This window comes from Mobula birostris, chromosome 22 (assembly GCF_030028105.1).
Source record: "Mobula birostris isolate sMobBir1 chromosome 22, sMobBir1.hap1, whole genome shotgun sequence".
NCBI classification, from domain to species: domain Eukaryota; kingdom Metazoa; phylum Chordata; class Chondrichthyes; order Myliobatiformes; family Myliobatidae; genus Mobula; species Mobula birostris.
Genome location: NC_092391.1, coordinates 8,514,670 through 8,532,885, shown reverse-complemented (window position 1 = coordinate 8,532,885; position 18,216 = coordinate 8,514,670). Strand labels below are relative to the sequence as shown.

The 18,216-nt window shown below is 43.1% G+C and overlaps 1 protein-coding gene across 4 annotated transcripts in view; it reads left to right on the top strand.

The window, feature by feature from the left end:
• Positions 1–18,216, top strand: part of scai (suppressor of cancer cell invasion) — a 144,111-nt gene that overhangs the window by 62,207 nt on the left and 63,688 nt on the right. For 3 of the 4 annotated variants that reach the window (XM_072239899.1, XM_072239900.1, XM_072239902.1), the window contains one exon: positions 7,480–7,609. In XM_072239899.1, coding sequence (XP_072096000.1) covers positions 7,500–7,609 — 110 coding nt within the window. In that variant the 5' untranslated portion in view covers positions 7,480–7,499. Of the gene's footprint in view, positions 1–7,479; positions 7,610–9,839; positions 9,929–18,216 lie in introns of those variants that run through there. The other variant, XM_072239901.1, reaches the window with a different exon arrangement.

The following is an 18,216-nucleotide window of genomic DNA, read 5'->3' as shown; positions in this document are numbered from 1 at the left end:
TGCCTCTGCTCTAGAGATAAGGGAAGTGTTCCACATTTTCCCAGAATATTCCCATGTTCCTTTACTATCAGGCAGTGGAATTAGATACCGGAGCTAGTCAGTTAGAGGACTTTTCCCTTGCAGGTATCTCAGATGATTTTTCACTCCAAGAAGTCAACTCAGTGGATTTCAAAATAAATTTCTTTGAATTAAAATGCATTGGATATATTAAGGCATGGATTGTGTGTGTGGTTGCCTATTATGTCACTGGCATTTAAGGCAGCAATAGTCATCCATCTCTGTCTGTCCTTGGCCATCTACTCTATTGTGCCCTAGGTGTGGTACAGGGTCTTAATTTCTGCCTCTGTGGTATGGCACCAAGTTGCCTTTGGTCTCCCATGTTTCCTCTGCCTGCAGTTTTGATGATGGAGTCAACCCCTCTTCTCATCATTTGCTCAATCTACCTTTAACGTTTCTTCATAATGGTTGTGGTCATGTCCTGTTGGTGACACTGAAGGAGTAGGGTGGCATCGGAGATCTTTCTTGGCCAGAAAATATGGAGGATCTTCCAGAGGCTCATGGTGTGGAATGACGACAGTCTGGCAAGGTTATTCTCAGTCATGCTCCAGCATTCTAACCCGTGGAAGAATGTGGACAGAACACAGCTCTGGTACAGCTTCACCTTGTGGTGTGGAGTTAGAACATAGCACTGGATCACAATCTTCAATGTCACTTTCGTTCATATTCACTTGCTTTTCTTTCAGCCTGAGCCTCATCAGCCTACTGTTGATTGATTTCCGCTCCAGCAAGCACTTCTCAAAAGGCATGGGATATTCTCAGTAAAAATTCAGTCTGTCTTTTGAGTACAATGTCTGCTGAAATTTTTAGTGTGGTAATTAAATGCCACATAATATTGGCTTAACTGTAACATTTTATTATCGATCCTTAACTGGAACCGAAAACTTGTGAAACTTGACAGTGACTTGGAATTTGGCCTTTGAATGTGTGCACAGGCAACTATTATCTTAAAATTACAACTTGATGCTTAGATACTTTGGTTCTAGTGTTGGCATGCAAGTCCATAAGAGCAGAAAGATACTTTGGTTCTAGTGTTGGCATGCAAGTCCATAAGAGCAGAATCAGGCCATTCAGCCCTTGATTCTGCCCCATCATTCCATCATGACTGATCCCTGATCCCAGATCCTACTCAACCCTTCTCGCTATATCCTTTGATGCCTGACCGATTAGGAAACGACCAACTTCTGCCTTAAATATACCCATGGACTTGACCTCCACTGCAGTCTGTGGCAAAGCATTCCACAGCTTTACTACTCTCTGACTAAGACAATTCCTCCTTACCTCTGTTCTAAAAGGATGCCCCCTCAATTTTGAGGCTGTGCCCTCTCGTTCTGGATACCCCCACCCTAATCAGTAATGATTAAAGTCAAAGTCACAGCATGGTAGTGTTGCTGTTCGCATTATGCTTTATAACATCAATGATTGGGGTTCAGTTCCCACTGCTGGCTGTAAGGAGTTTGTATGTTCATCCTACAACTGTATGGTTTTCCTCTGGGTGCTCTAATTTCCTCTTATATTCCAAGGACATATGGGTTAGGTCAGGGTTTCCCAATCTGGTGTCCCTTGCTTAATGGTATTGGTCTATGTGGTAACCCATGGGTTAAGGTTAGTAAGTGGTGAGCATGCTACGTTAGCACTGGAAGCATGGTGGAACGTATAGGCTGCCTCCAGCTAATCCTTAATCGATGTTGGTCATTGACACAAATGATGCATTTCATGATGTGTTTTGATGTAGATGTGACAAATAGAGCAAATCTTTCATAAACTTGACTTGTAGCAACATCACAGGCACAGCATTACATAACATTCACAAGAAAATCATAAATTAAACTGTTTTTACAAAAATGCAAGTCCATTTTCGTGCAAGATTGCCTGAAATCTCAGAGTTCCTAAATTGTAGTGATTTGGATTCTTGCCACCAAGGGTTGAGAACGGAGCCAAATCTCAATGAAGATCTGTGTCGAGCCAAGTTGCATCAAACTGCTTCAAGACATTTTTTCTTTTAGTCTTTCTCACTCCAGTGCTGTACCTCACCTCTACCTCCAGTAGTTCCTTGACAAGAGAGCAATGCAGTCCTCAAAGAAATTAGTAGAGCGTTTTCACACTTATCAAATGCAGTTCAGTTGTACCATTTTCAAACTGATGGTCATGTATCACATATAGAAGAACCTGAAACCTATTTTGTCACCTGATATACAGTTCAGAATGAAGAGTAAACTTTCTTATTTCCACAGTGCTTGTCAATTCCCTCTCGGGTCACTGATGAAGGGTCTCAGCTTGTAATATCGACCGTTTATTCCTCTTCATCGATGCTGCCTGACCTGCTGAGTCATCCAGTGTTTTGTGTGTGTTGCTCTGGATTTCCAGAATCTGCAGAATCTCTTGTGTTTATAGAGAAGTCGTAGAGCATAGAATAGTACAGCATAAAAACAGTCACTTCGGCCCACAATGTTGTGCTGAACCAGTTAAATTAGTAATCATGTGGCTAGTCTCTTCTGCTAATCTCTTCTGCTTACACAATGTCCATATCCTTCCATTTTTCCTCACATTCATGTGCCTTATCTAAACATCTCCTAAAGATCCCTGATGTTTCAGCCTCTGCTACCTCCCCAAACACCCACCTACCTGTGTATATAAAAAAAAAATTTTGCCCCTCACTTCTCCTTTGAAATTACCCTCTCACGTTAAATGCATGCATGCTGGCATTCAATATTTCAGTCTTTGAAAAATATATTGTATGCCTACTCTATCTATGTCTATCATGATCTTACAAACCTTTAACAGATCTACTGTTAACTTCTGCTGCTCCAGAGAAAACAACCCAAGTTTGTCCAACCTCTCATTACAGCACATGGCCTCTTAACCAGGGAGCATCCTGTAAACATTTTCTACACCCTTTCCAAAGCCTCGACATCCTTCTTATAATAGGGTGCAGAACTGTATCCAATATTCTAGATTTAAAGTACATTTATTATCTAAGTATGTATGTAGTATGCAACCCTGAAATTCATCTTCCTCACAGACATCATGAAACAAAGAACCATGGAACCTACCCGTTCAAAGAAGAATATCAAACATCAAACCCACTCCCCCACAAGCACAAAAAAAATTGCACAAACAGCTACAAAAAAGAAACAAGCGAAAATACAGAACATAACACAAAATCAAAAGGCACATTTCAGTACAATTCAGCCTAGTGTGCATTAACAGCAGGCTACCCCAACTCAAAAATCGCCTAAACACAGTAACAAAAAGGAGTGACCAGAGCTAGAACTAGAAACTGGAAAACATCATAAACCTGAATTGCAGTCTAAATCTATAATCTGTGTTGATTAAACCTTGCTTTGGCACCATCTGCTGACAGCATCAAGGGAGAGAGAGATTCACTTGATTGCAAGGACCTTCCCTTGGGATTAGCGGGCAAGAGAGAGTGAAGAACTACTGCACACAGACACCACCTCCAGCAGCAGCAAGTGAGAGGCTGAAAGCTGGTGCTGAACACTTGCTTGCCCTTTGCTTCTGCCTTGATTTCAATCTTCCTTGGTGGCTTTAATTGGCAAGAGATGGAGTCGACCATGAGCTCATGCCCTGTCTTCTGGCTTCCTGGCCTCCACACCAGATGCTTTGGTTGCAGACTCGTGGTACACTCTTGGAGACAACAAAGTGCCAGATTGGCCTGAACTCACACAGTCAGAATGTAGATAACAGGCTCTTAACAGTATCGGAACCGTATCTATCCATATACTACTAAAACTCTCGTGCTCTGTTTGTCTGTGACCTCCAATTAGCCCAAACGGTGCATTACAGCGGCACTTTTTTTTTGACTAAATCGACTTAAAATGCGCTAACTTACAGAATGCATGCAAAGTTCAGGGTTATATATTCGTATAAAATTGCTCACTCGTCAATCAAAAGGCCCCGCTTTCCACAACCCGAGCCGATTCCAGCTTTAATGGAAACCGGGATGCGACACCAGGATGCATGTGCACGGCCAGCCACAGCAGCGCCTCATGATGCTCACAGAGCTGATTCCACCTTTCATGGAAACTGCGACACGACACCACGACACATGCGCACGGCCAGCCTCAGCAGCGACACCAACCGCAGCAAAAGGGCAGGGCTATCACGGCCATTTAGGAGAGCGCCAACCACATCATCAAGAAAAATCCGCATCCTGGAGGCTTTGGTGTTACTGCTCCGTATCTTCTATCAAGCATTAGGGTAAAAAAAAATATGGACAGCCTAATTATGCCGCGTGAAAAGAGAAGGGGGACATTATGGTCAGGCCTGCACTACCTTTCTCTCAAAGGGTGCCCCAACGGGTCACCGGGTTGTCTGAAATAAAAAGATGTGAAAGGAATGGCTTTTACTTCTTTTGAGTTACATATTAAGTTTCAGAGCGAGTAGCGTACTGAGGATTGGAAATAATTTATAATTCGAACAATCTTGTGTTCTTCAGCTGAGAGAGCAAAACTTAAGTGTGAGAATTTACTTTCATGTAATACAAGCAAAAGTTTCTGCAGCTATGTAAAGAAGAAAAAGGTTTGGGTGAAAACCTGTAGGTTCCTTACAGACATAAACAGTGTTTAATAATGGAACAATAAAAATAGTAAAGCAATTTGTAATTAAAAAAACAAATCGGGACTAAAAAGTAGCCATGGAAATGATGGATACATTATTTGTTATATAAATTCTGGAATGAGGTTAAAGCATGTTGAGTTATGAAGGGGTACAAGCTGGAGAAATCTACTGAAGTTTTGTTTTTTTTGGAGAATGTAACAGTTAAGGGAAATACCAGTGGATATGGTGTATTTGGATATTCAGAAGGCCGATGATATAGTCAGATGTAGGGGTTTATTATGAGAAATGAATGATTAAGAGTTAGTTGACTGCTTGGGAACAGTAAGGATAAATAATTGTTTTTCTGAGTGGCAGGCAATGAGTCATTGAGTACTTCAGGGATTAATGCTTGAATCCTATTGCTTTTGATCAAGAAGCTGAATGTAATATTTCTAAGACCGGCAATGACACAGAACTGGGCAGGACTGAGTTTCAAGGATGTAAGGTGCTTTTAAAGTGTTGAGTAGCGGAGTAGACTAATCCATGGTAAATGCAGTGTAATAGCAATGAATGTAAGGTTCATTTTGATGGAAAAACAAAGGCAGGCTATTAAATAGTTTAGGTTGGGAGATGTTGAGGTGCTGCAGGATTTATGCATCCTTAGGTACCAGTCATTGAAAGATATGCAGATGAAGCAAACAGTTAAGTAAGCAAAGGGTATTATGACCTTCACTATAAGTTGTTTTGAGTATTGGAGGAGGAATATCTTTCCACAATTATACAGTGTCTTGGTTCGATTGTATCCAGAGCATTGCTTGAATTTTGATCTAACGGAGAAAGGGTCTTTTAGTTACAGAAGGAATGCATTGAAGGCTTAACAGATTGATTCCTGGCATGTTAAGATTATTGTCGGAAAAGAGAGATTGGCTTTTCCAGACCTGTATTCAGTGCAGTTTAGATGAGGAGCTCACAACCTGAGGTCCACAGACCCCTTGCTTAATGGTATTAGACCATGGCAAAGAAAGGTTGGGGACCCCTGGTTTAGATCAATGATATGACTTTGACATTTGACTTTCTGATGGGGTGTGACTCACCAAATGCAGAAGGAATGTTTCACTGGCTGAAATGTTGAAAATCTGGGATCTTGGTCTAAGACATAAAGGACTAAAATGTGAACTTGTCCTTCACAGCTTTCTGTGGTAGACAGTTTTACAAGTAATAGGAAATGGTTAAATATATGGAAAAATAAATATTTTGATGCAATACGTGGTATGGTGAAAGAATGGATACATACCATTGAGGCAGAAGATCAGGCATGACAATATTGAATGATGGATTCCTGATTTTATGGTTTCTATTGTAGGGGTTCCCACCTGGGGTCCACAGACTCCTCGGTTAGTGGTAGGGGTCCATGGCACCACACAAGGTTGGGAACCTCTTTTCTGAAGGGAACTTGATGCATTTTATAAGATTGACACATTTCTTTCAATAAAAAGATATTATGATTTATTTAACTAACTATGCTTATGGGCTTTGTAAAAATTGGCTGCTAGATTTCTTAATATTACAGTAAGAAATATTTCATTGGCTTTGGGGCATCCTGTCAGCATAAACTCTTTAATGGTGGTTCATGGATTTTATTTTTTTATGGCCTCTTAAGTGAGAGAGTACATTAATTATATTTTGTTTTCTGAAATTGACCTGAAATTTAATAAGTGAATCTAATTCTGTTTGTTGGTGGTGTTATGTGCATCCTCTTGGACAAATGATACTTTTTTGGTTTTATGCATATTCTGTTGATGTGGAGGTGTGAAACATCGTAATGTGGAAATAATGTTTTTGTTTACAAACATGCAAAATATTTTTGGATTATTTGTTGAATTTGTGCTATTTTGTTAATGTTTGTGCTGTTTTAATGGCAATTTTATTTCCAAGTTATGTTCTGAAATTAATTACAACGTTTAAAAAAGTGTCTAATTCATTGTTTAATTCAACCCTGTTGTGCATAATAATTGCTCTAATAGTCTTGTAACAGAGATGAGAAGGAATTTCTTTCGCCAGAAGGTGGTGAGTCATTGGATATATTTAAAATGGAAGTTGATAGTTTCTTTATTAGTCAGTGCATCAAAGGTTACGGGGAGAAGTCAGGAGAATGGGATTAAGAGGCATAATAGAGCAGCTATGATGGAATGCAGAGTGGAACAGACTTGATGGGTTGAATTACCTAATTCTGTTGTTATGGTATTCTGCTTTTTCTAATTAAGGTGGTGGTAGATGGTAATAATGGTGGATGCCATCACAGTCGAACCAGATTCTCTCTTTTGTGGTGACCTCATGGTAGATTTGACGCTGGTCTTTCCTAGGCTCCAGCGAGTACAGGCCCAGAGGCATCAAATGCTCCTCATACAGTACTTTACAATTTACATGGATGCTATGCTTGGAGCTAGCTTTTAATCTTTTGATGGATGCAGGTTTAAGTACTTAACCTTAATTAGTAAGGCAAAAATAAAGATAAAGTTAGCTTTATTTGTCACAAACATTGAAACATGCAATGAAATGCGTTGTTTGTATCAAGTCAGTGAGGATTGTGTTGGATTAGCCCACAAGTGTCGCCACACTTCAGAAGCCAACATAACGTACCCTCAACTCACCAACCCTAACCATAAGTCTTTGGAATGTGAGAGGAAACCGGAGCAGCTGGAGGAACACATGCAGACATGGAGAGTGTACAGACTCCTTAGAGACAGCAGCGGGAATCGAATCCCGATTGGTGGATCACTGGCACTGTAAAGTGATGTGCTCACCTCGATGCTATTGTGCAGTTCTACCTACTAATTTAACGTTTTTATCATTGGTTTTCAGTATTGAAACTGGAAGGAGCCATGACAGCAGGAGGGGGAAATGATGATGATATTCCACTGGGAGAGAGGAAGACTGTTACTGATTTTTGCTACCTACTTGATAAATCTAAACAGCTCTTCAATGGCTTAAGGTCAGTGCTTAAACCAGGTGGTTTCTCTTTAAATGTCTAATTGTTCTTTTTCTTTGTAGCTATTGCTGTTTATATTTTATATTAAAGGTCACATTCTCTTCAAAAAATTTCCAGAGGAAAATTCCACTCATTCTGCACCTTGTTCATCTTGTATTATATACAAAAATGATTTTGTACATTCTATGGTTACAATACTGCTTCAAAAGTGTTCAACCAAATTTCTACGCATTAAAACCTTTTATTGGATATGCATGTCAGCTGAATGCATTTGTTCATCCTTATAAAATTTCAATAAGACTCCATTTTTTGAAATGTGAGAATACTACTGAGCTGAAGTCTGGCATATTAGTGTCAAAGCACTGCTTAGATTCTAAATTTGAAAAGATAAATATTGTAGATTCTGGTTAATTGGGTCACCGGTTAATTGGAGTAGCTGCTTATTTGGGACAACTCTCAAAGAACAAAAGCCTATGAAAAGTATTCATACTACGCCACGCCCCCCCCCCACCTGGAAGTTTTCATGTTTTATTGTTTTACAACACTGAATCACAGTGGATCTAATTTGACTTTTTTTGCACTGATCATTAGAAAAAGACTCTTTCATGATAAAGTGAAAACAGATCTCCACAAAATGTTCTAAATTAATTACAAATATAAAGCACAAAATAATCGATCGCATAAGTAGATGTTTCGGGCCGAGACCCTTTGGCAGGACTGGAGAAAAAAAGATGGGGGAGGGGAGAGGAAAAACACAAGGTGATAGGTGTAACCGGGAGGGGGAGGGGTGAAGTAAAGAGCTGTGAAGTTGATTGGTGAAAGAGATACAGGGCTGGAGAAGGGGAAGTCCAATAGGAGAGAACAGAAGGCCATGGAAGAGAGGGAAGGGGGAGGAGCACCTGAGGGAGGTGATGGACAGGCAAGGAAATAAAGTGAGAGAGGGAAAAGGGAATGGTGAAAGGGGAGGGCATTATCGGAAGTTTGAGAAATCAGTGCTCATGCCATTAGGTTGGAGGCTATCCAGATGGAATATAAGGGGTTGTTCCTCCAACCTGAGTGTGGCCTCATCCTGACAGTAGAGAAGGCCATGGATTGACGTATCGGAATGGGAAGTGGAATTAAAGTAAGCAGCCACTTGAAGATACTGCTTCTTCTGGTGGATAGAGCATAGATGCTTGATGACCCCAACAGACTCCCAGCTGAAGTGTCACCTCACCTGGAAGAACTGGTTGGAGCCCTGAATGATGGTGAGGGACGAGGTGTAGGGGTAAGTGTAGCATTTGTTCCACTTGCAAGGATAAGTGCCAGAGGGAGATTGGTGGGAGCGATGACTGGACAAGGGAATCAGGAAGTGGAAAGCAGGAAGTGGAAGGGGGAGGGAAAGATGTGCTTGGTGGTGGGATCCTGTTGGAGATGGTGGAAGTTCCAGAGAATTATGTGCTGGATGCAGAGGCTGGTGGGGTTGTAGGTGGTAAGAGAATACAGGCTACTGTTTCAATTAGATTTTGTTCTTTGAGGGTTGTCCCAAATAAGCGGCTACCCCAATTAACCGGTGACCCAATTAGCCAGAATCTGCTGTATTTACCTTTTTAAATTTAGAATCTAAGCAGTGCTTTGACATCAATATGTCAGACTTCAGTTCAGTAGTATTCTCACATTTCAATATATAGATTCTTATAGAGATTTTATAAGGATGAACAAATTATTCAGCTGAATTCTTCAGACAATAACTATTAGGAACTGCAGTTTTATAGTATTATAGTAGAACTGTTAGTGTTCTAATCTGTTCCGTATTTCACTTAACTACATAATTTGTTAGTTAAATGGTAGTTCGTCTTCTTTATACCTTTTTAACTATTTCCATGAAACTTTGGCTAATTGTGCCAAAATGTACTAGTCCCGATGTGTTCCTATTAAGTGGTATCTACTGTATCTTGTGTAGCAATAATACAGACATGAGGATTTGCACGTGCACATCTCCAAGTGGACATTCCCTTTCATTCCCTTCCTCCCTGTTCACCCTGCTTCTTCTCTTGAGCTGGTTTTAAAACCCAAAGGAAGTGACTCCTTCCTAATCTATTTTTCCTTGGGCAATGTAAATGCATATTTATTATAGTTGATATTTTTTGGCGACCAGCTATGAAATCTGTATACTTTATACATATGACAGAAAACTGATAAAAAGTGAGGTGAAGGAGAGTAATTGTCATTTATCTTGAAAACCAAATTTCAGGTCAGCCACGGTTTTGGCACAAAGATAATCGCAGTCATTGAGAACACAGAAAAAAATGAAGAAAAATTCCCTTGGGTCATCTCCTTGATGTAAAGTATTACTGACTGCTGTACCCTTAACCTCCTCCTTTCGAGTCTTGTTACAACGTATAGTGTGTAAACTTTTGACAAATACCACACGAACTGTATTATGTCGTCTACTCAAACAAGTCCTTCCAAAAATGATATTGTAGAGTTTCAACTGAAATAAGCTACTCAGAACTTCTATCCCATATTGCTGGAGTAAATACCTTGTGTGTTTCAGCTTTTTGATAAGGCTACCCTCAGGCTGGAGGAGCATCATCTCATACTCCTGGGTAGCCTCCAACCTGATGGTATAAACATTGATTTCTCTAATTTCTGGTAATTACTCCCTCTCACCCTTTTCCACTCTCCATTCTGGCTCTGCTCTTACCCCTCATCTTCTCCTCACTTGCCCCTGGTGCCCCTCCTCCTTTCCTTTCTCTCATTGTTGTCTCCTATCAGATCCCTTCTTCCACCTATAACTCCCAACTTCATCCTACCTTCCACCTCATCTGGTCTCACCTATCACCTGCCAGCCTGTAATCCTTCCCTTCTCCCTACGTTCTTACTCTGGGTTCACCTTTATCTCCCTTTGCCCACCATGGCATCAAGCTCCTCTCTGTTGCCTCCGTCTCCGAGCCCACTTTTTTGGCAAGGGTTCCACACCATGCTGTGATGACCCCTTTTCTCATCCTCAACCGTCCTCCTCTTCTTGGATACCCTACTCCTGTTCTCTGCCTGCTCTGGATCTTTTCATTCTGAATTGCCAATGCGACATCCACTGTCTTGATTTCAGTACTCCTTTTCTCCTCCTCCAACCTTACCCCCTCCGAACACACTGATCTCCACTCTCCGCACCAGTTCTAACCTTACCATCAAACCTGCAGACAAAGAGGGGTGCTATTGTAGTGTGACGCACTGACTCTTACCTTGCTAAGGTCAGACAGCAACACTCAGACACCTCCTCATACCCACCCCTTGAAGAGGACCCCAATCCAGACCATCAGAAAACTCCCCATCAGTGACCTCATCAGCTCTGGAGAACTCCCATCCACTGCCACAAAACTCATATTTTCCTTGTCCTACACTGCTTGCTTTTATCTCCTACCTCCTACCCAAGATCCACAAACTGGATAGGCCAATTGCCTCTGCCTGCTCCTTCCCCACTGAACTTGTGTCTTATCTCAATTCCATTCTATCCTCCTTGATTTAGTCTCTTTCCACCTACATCCATGACACTTCTCATGCCCTTGGTCTTCTCAGTAATTTTCAATTCCCTGGCCCTGACCGCCTATCCCTATACACTTCTATCCCCATACACTTCTATCCCCCATCAAGAAGGCCTCAAAGCTCTCTTTTCTTTCTTGACAAAAGAACCAGCCAATCTCCTTCTAACACTACCCTCATCCACCTTGCAGAACCTGTCTTCAGCCTGAACAATTTTTTTCCTTGGCTCCTCTCACTTTCTCCAAACTCGAGGGGTAGCCATGAGCCTTCACATGGACCCCAGCTATGCTTGCCTCTTCACTGGCTATGTAAAAAGGTTTATGATCAAAACTGCCCAACTCTTCCTCCACTATATTGACAACCGCATTGATGCTGCTTCGTGCACTCATGCTGAGCTTGTTAATTTTATCAACTTTGCCTCAAACTTCCACCCTGCCCCTAAATTCATTTGGTCCATCTCTGACACCTCACTCCCTTTTCACGATCTCTCTATCTCCATCTCTGGAGACATACTGTTAGCTGACATCTTTTATAAAGCTACTGATTCCCACAGTTATCTCAACTATACCTCTTCCCACCCTATCTCCTGTAAAAATGCTATTCCCTTTTCTTGGTTTTCTTGCCTCCGCTGCATCTGCTCCCAAGACGCGCCTTTCCATTCCTGGATGTCGTACTTCTTTAAAGAATAGTGTTTCCCTCCCTCCATTTTCTGCTCTCCTCATCTTCCTGCTGTCTTAATAATGGTAGAGTTCCTCTTGTCCTTACCTACCAGCCCATCGGTCTCTGCATCCAATGCATTATCCTCTGCAGCTTCTGCAATCTCCAAAGAAATTCCACTACTAAACAGATCTTTACTTCCCCTCCCCCTCTCTGCTTTGTGCAGTGATTGTTCCCTCTGCAATTCCCCTCTCCATTCCTCCCTCCCCACTAATCTCTTTCCAGGCGCTTATCCCTACAAGCGGCCTAACTGCTATACCTACCCTCACCTCCATTCAGGGCCCAGCCAGTCATTTTCACCTGAGGCAACACTTCACCTGCAAATCTGGGGTCGTCTATTGTATCTGGTGCTCCTGATGTAGCCTCCTGTACATTGGTGAGACCTGTTGTAAATTGGGGGACCACTTCGTCGAGCACTTCCACGCCATCTGCCACAAGCGAGACTTCCCAGTGGCGAAACATTTTATTTACCATTTCTATTCCCATTTGACATGTCGGTCCATGGCTGCCTCTTGTGCAAGTTGAAGCCACCCTCAGGGTGGAGGAGCAACACCTTATATTCCGTCTGGGTAGCCTGCAACCTGACAGCATGAATTGTGATTTCTCCTTCTGGTAAACAAATTCTCCCCTCCCCCCCCCTCACCTTTTTATTCTGGCACCATTCCACTTCCTTCTCAGTCCTGAAAAAGGGTCTCAGCCCAAAATGTCAACTATCTATTTGTTTTCATAGATCCTTCCTGACCTCCTGAGTTCCTGCAGCATTTTGTGTGTGTTGCTCAAGATTTCCAGCACCTGCAGACTTCTTGTGTTTGTTATTCTGGCATCTTTCCCCTTCCTATCCAGTCATGATGAAGGGCCTCTGCCCAAATTATCAACTGTTTATCCCCCCCTCCATGAATGCTGCCTGACCTGCTGACAAAAACTGGAAAGCAGTGGAAAAATGATAACTTGAAAAGGCACAATAAACTGATAATGGAAATTGTCTCTACCAGTTTGGTGCTTGGGTCCCCTGCCACAGCATTGTGTTTTAAGGTCCAGAATGTAAGTTATTGGAGGACTTCGGCAAGGTTACAGTTGCAGAGGAATGAATGTAAGGAAGAAGAAAGTTTCACTTGAGAATCAGGGCCTGGAGGATTAGGTAGAATTGGTGTGATGTAGGAAAGGGTCGTAGGAGTTGTTGACCTTGCAAATATCTCATTTTTGTATGGTTAGGATAATGGCTAGTGTTTCTGCAGATCAGGGCAGAGGCCACTGGGGTGGGAGCCCATAGGTCATCTGGGGTAAAAGTTGATGGTTGCTGACTGCAACAGACAATAGATAATAGACAATAGGTGCAGGAGTAGGCCATTCAGCCCTTCGAGCCAGCACCGCCATTCACTGTGATCATGGCTGATCATCCACTATCAGTATCCAGTTCCTGCCCTATCCCCATAACCTTTGATTCCACTATCTTTAAGAGCTCTATCCATCTCTTTTTTGAAAGCATCCAGGGACTTGGCCTCCACAGCCTTCTGGGGCAGAATATTCCATATATCCACCACTCTCTGGATGAAAAAGTTTTTCCTGAACTCCGTTCCAAATGGCCTACCCCTAATTCTTAAACTGTGGCCTCTGGTTCTGGACTCACCCATCAGCGGGAACATACTTCCTGCCTGCAGCATGTCCAATCCCTTAATAATCTTATATGTTTCAATAAGATCCCCTCTCAGCCTTCTCTAAGAGAAAATGCTATTAGTAGATGTATGTGTTTACAACAGACACAAGTGCATGGGGGGGGGGTATGGTGCATGGGTTCATAGTTCATTCAACGACTGTTCTTCCACGCCATCCCCACCATTAAAAACATCTTTAAAAGGCACTGGCTCATGTAAGCGACATCGATGCTTAAGAACTCTCGCTATCCAGGGCATGTCCTCTACGCATTGCTACCATCAGAAAGGAGGTACAGTAGCCTGAAGCTTAAAAGATTTCTATCAGTAAAAGATTCATGTGTCAAATGCCACAACTGATTAGGTTATACTGGAATTCTTGTAAGGCACATGGAAGCAGGACTTTCCTGCCTTGTGAAGGCTTGATTCCAGGTGAGTGGCGTGCATTGTTTGCAGACTATAGATCCATGAATGTCTTCAGTGCAACTTATGTAAAGATGTGTTGTACTTCTATACATGTTCAAATGATTCTGTGCAAGTCTAACCAACAGCCAATTTAACTTCCTGAGAGCTGTATTCTAGGTGCGTTTTGTCATTTAGCAATGGGACTGTTGATTACATTTCTTTGCATGGTGCACAAAAATGTTGTGCTGTGGTAGAGAATTTTTGAGTCATTGTCTCGTCACTCATTGCAAACAATAAAGATCATTTTTGAAACAGCTCAGTTGGATGTCATGTCCCTTGTCTTCTCTGCCTTCTCAAAGCAGAATGGTGCAAGAGATAATAGAAATACAAGAAAATGTTTGGAAGAGGACAGAGTAATACAGCACATTCATCACAAAGGCATCCTTGCTTGATGTGAAATACAAGGTCATTTAGCTGATGGGCTATCATCAGACAGAATTTAATTTCATTCCACGGACCATTAATTTCCCATCTTTTCAGTCAGTAATAATGCGCACATGATATACACAGTGACTGACAAAAAGTGAATTTGCCAATAACTTAAAAATTGAAAAGCTAGATTAGTTGCTTTGTTTTCAGCTTCTGAGACCTTGGGTGCCATTTTTATTTGCTTATTCTATTGAATGGAGAAGAGAAAGATCACTGATTCTTTTCCTGTTTGTATCGTGTAATATTACAAAGTTATCTTTCTGGCCAGCTTCTATTTTAATTAAGTTTACAAAAAGTTAAGAAGAGATTCTTTAGTACTTATTTCTACAATATTTATTTTATTGCTATAGAATTCCAGAGAGGGTGAGAAATTTCTCACAGTAATTGCAAATAGCATTAATTTAGTTTTCATTTTGTGTGTCAAGCTAGATCATAAAACAGTGAACATGAGGAAATCGGCAGATGCTGGCATTTCAAGCAACACACATAAAAGTTGTTGGTGAACACAGCAGGCCAGGCAGCATCTATAGGAAGAGGTACAGTCAACATTTCAGGCCGAGACCCTTCATCAGGACTCACTGAAAGAAGAGCTAGTAAGAGATTTGAGAGAGGGAGGGGGAGATCCAAAATGATAGGAGAAGACAGGAGGGGGAGGGGTGGAGCCAAGAGCTGAACAGTTGATTGGCAAAAGGGATATGAGAGGCTCAGGGACAGGAGGCCTAGAGAGAAAGAAAGGGGGAGGGGGGAAGCCCAGAGGATGGGCAAGGAGTATAGTGAGAGGGACAGAGGGAGAAAAAGGAGAGAGAGAAAAAGAACATATAAACTTCCATTAATGCCCCACCTCCCCCTCGTACTAACTTCCGCTAATGCCCCACCTCCCCCTTGTACCCCATCCGTTTGTTTATTTATTTATTGTTTCCCTCTCCCTCTCCCTCTCCCTCTCCCTCTCCCTCTCCCTCTCCCTCTCCCTCTCCCTCTCCCTCTCCCTCTCCCTCTCCCTCTCCCTCTCCCTCTCCCTCTCCCTCTCCCTCTCCCTCTCCCTCTCCCTCTCCCTCTCCCTCTCCCTCTCCCTCTCCCTCTCCCTCTCCCTCTCCCTCTCCCTCTCCCTCTCCCTCTCACTCTCACTCTCACTCTCACTCTCACTCTCACTCTCACTCTCACTCTCACTCTCACTCTCACTCTCACTCTCACTCTCACTCTCACTCTCACTCTCACTCTCACTCTCACTCTCACTCTCACTCTCCCTCTCCCTCTCCCTCTCCCCCCCCCCCCCTTTTTTTCCCTCTGTCCCTCTCACTGTACTCCTTGCCCATCCTCTGGGCTTCCCCCCACCCCACTTTCTTTCTCCTTAGGCCTCCCGTCCCATGATTCTCTCATATCCCGTTTGTCAATCAACTGTCCAGCTCTTAGCTCCATTCCTCCCTCTCCTGTCTTCTCCTATCATTTCGGATCTCCCCCTCCCCCTCCCACTTTCAAATCTCTTACTATCTCTTCTTTCAGTTAGTCCTGATGAAGGGTCTCGGCTGGAAACGTCGACTGTACCTCTTCCTATGGATGCTGCCTGGCCTGCTGCGTTCACCAGCAACCTTTATGTGTGTTGTCTGTAAAACAGTTCTGACTTTTTCTGAAATAACCAGAAAATTACCTCTGTTAGTGAACTCATGGATGTGACTCATTTAAACCGATTGAATACTGAAAAGCCTAGATAGAGTGGATGTGGAGAGGATGTTTCCTATGGTGGGGGAGTCTAGGACCAGAGGGCGCAGCCTCAGAATAGAAGACCATCCCTTTTGAAGAGAGATAAGGAGGAATTCCTTTTGTCAGAGAGTGGTGAATCTGTGGAATTTGTTGACACAGAAGGTGTGGAGGCTAAGTCACTGGGTATATTTAAAGTGGAAGTTGATAGCTTGTTTAGTAAAGGCATGTGGCTAAGTGGTTGAGGCATTGGACTAGCTACCTGAACGTCGTGAGTTTGAGCCCCAGCCGAGGGAACGTGTTCTGTCCTTCAGCAAGGTACTTAATCACACATTGCTCTGCGACGACACTGGTGCCAAGCTGTATGGGTCCTAATGCCCTTCCCTTGGACAACATCGCCTCTGATCTGGGCCGACATTTACATGCCACGCGGCACCTAATTAATTAGCTTGTTTATTTCGGCTTTTTTCTTAAAGATGTGTTGGGTGTGCCCCGGCTACCACTGCATTCTCTGCGGCAGTGTATCAGGCTGCGGCCCCGGGGTTGGGGTGGTGGGAGGTAGAGGAGACTGGGGTGTTATCTCATCGTCGTCTGTTTCCATTAGGGCAGGCAGGTCATCTTCTTCTATGTCTGCCTGCCTCGATGTCGAAGGTTGAGGTTCGTCATCTGCTGTGGCTGATGTGGAAGGCTTGAGAAACGACAGTATGCTTGACTGCTTAGCCTCGCGCATTTTTCTATCATCTCACGCGGTTGCTTCACGTTCAGTTCCTGGATGACTTCATTTTCGATCCGTTCGCTACTGCATTCGGTTTCGATTGTTATCCTTTTCTCTTCCAATTGCATCAGCTCTTCATCTATCAGTTCTTGATCATGGGATGCCAAAACCTCTTCAACATCATCTTTGTCAAATTCCACAAGCCAAACTCACTTTGTCCTTACTTCGTTCACCGCGATCAAAACCCTTAATTATGTCTAGTTTTACGCTGTGTAACACCCTTACGAGCTCTTTTAGGCTTTCCCAATACCTTAGAACTCATCTTGCTAACGGCTGCTCACAGGCACGTGCTTAAGCAATGCCGGTTAGAATACAGTTCCAGGAGAGGAGCGGCTGTTCGGGGTGCGCGCTGCCTTTTATCGCGTGCTGCTTTTTTCGCATGCTGCCTTTTTTCGTAACTGAAAACACCTTCTGTTAGCGAAAACTGGATAAGTCCCTGGGGCCTGATGGAATAATCCCCAGGCTGCTCCACGAGGCGTGGGAAGAGATTGCTGAGCCTCTGGCTAGGATCTTTATGTCCTCGTTGTCCATGGGAATGGTACCAGAGGATTGGAAGGAGGCGAATGTTGTCCCCTTGTTCAAAAAAGGTAGTAGGGATAGTCCAGGTAATTATAGACCAGTGAGCCTTACGTCTGTGGTGTGAAAGCTGTTGGAAAAGATTCTTAGAGATAGGGTCTCTGGGCATTTAGAGAATCATGGTCTGATCAGGGACAGTCAGCATGGCTTTGTGAAGGGCAGTTTGTGTCTATCAAGCCTGATAGAGTTCTTTGAAGAGGTGACCAGGCATATAGATGAGGGTAGTGCAGTGGATGTAATCTACATGGATTTTAGTAAGGCACTTGACAAAGTTCCACATGGTAGACTTGTTCAGAAAGTCAGAAGGCATGGGATCCAGGGAAGTTTGGCCAGGTGGATTCAGAATTGGCTTGCCTGCAGAAGGCAGAGGGTCGTGGTAGAGGGAGTACGTTCAGGTTGGAGGGTTGTGACCAGTGGTATCCCACAAGGATCTGTTCTGGGACCTCTACTCCGTGATTTTTATTAATGACCTGGATGTGGGGGTAGAAGGGTGGGTTGGCAAGTTTGCAGACGACACAAAGGTTGGTGGTGTTGTAGAGGAGTGTAGAGGATTGTCGAAGATTGCAGAGAGACATTGATAGGATGCAGAAGTGGGCCGAGAAGTGGCAGATGGAATTCAACCCGGAGAAGTGTGAGGTGGTACACTTTGGAAGGACAAACTCCAAGGCAGAGTACAAAGTAAATGGCAGGATACTTGGTAGTGTGGAGGAGCAGAGGGATCTGGGGGTACATGTCCACAGATCACTGAAAGTTGCCTCACAGGTAGATAGGGTAGTTAAGAA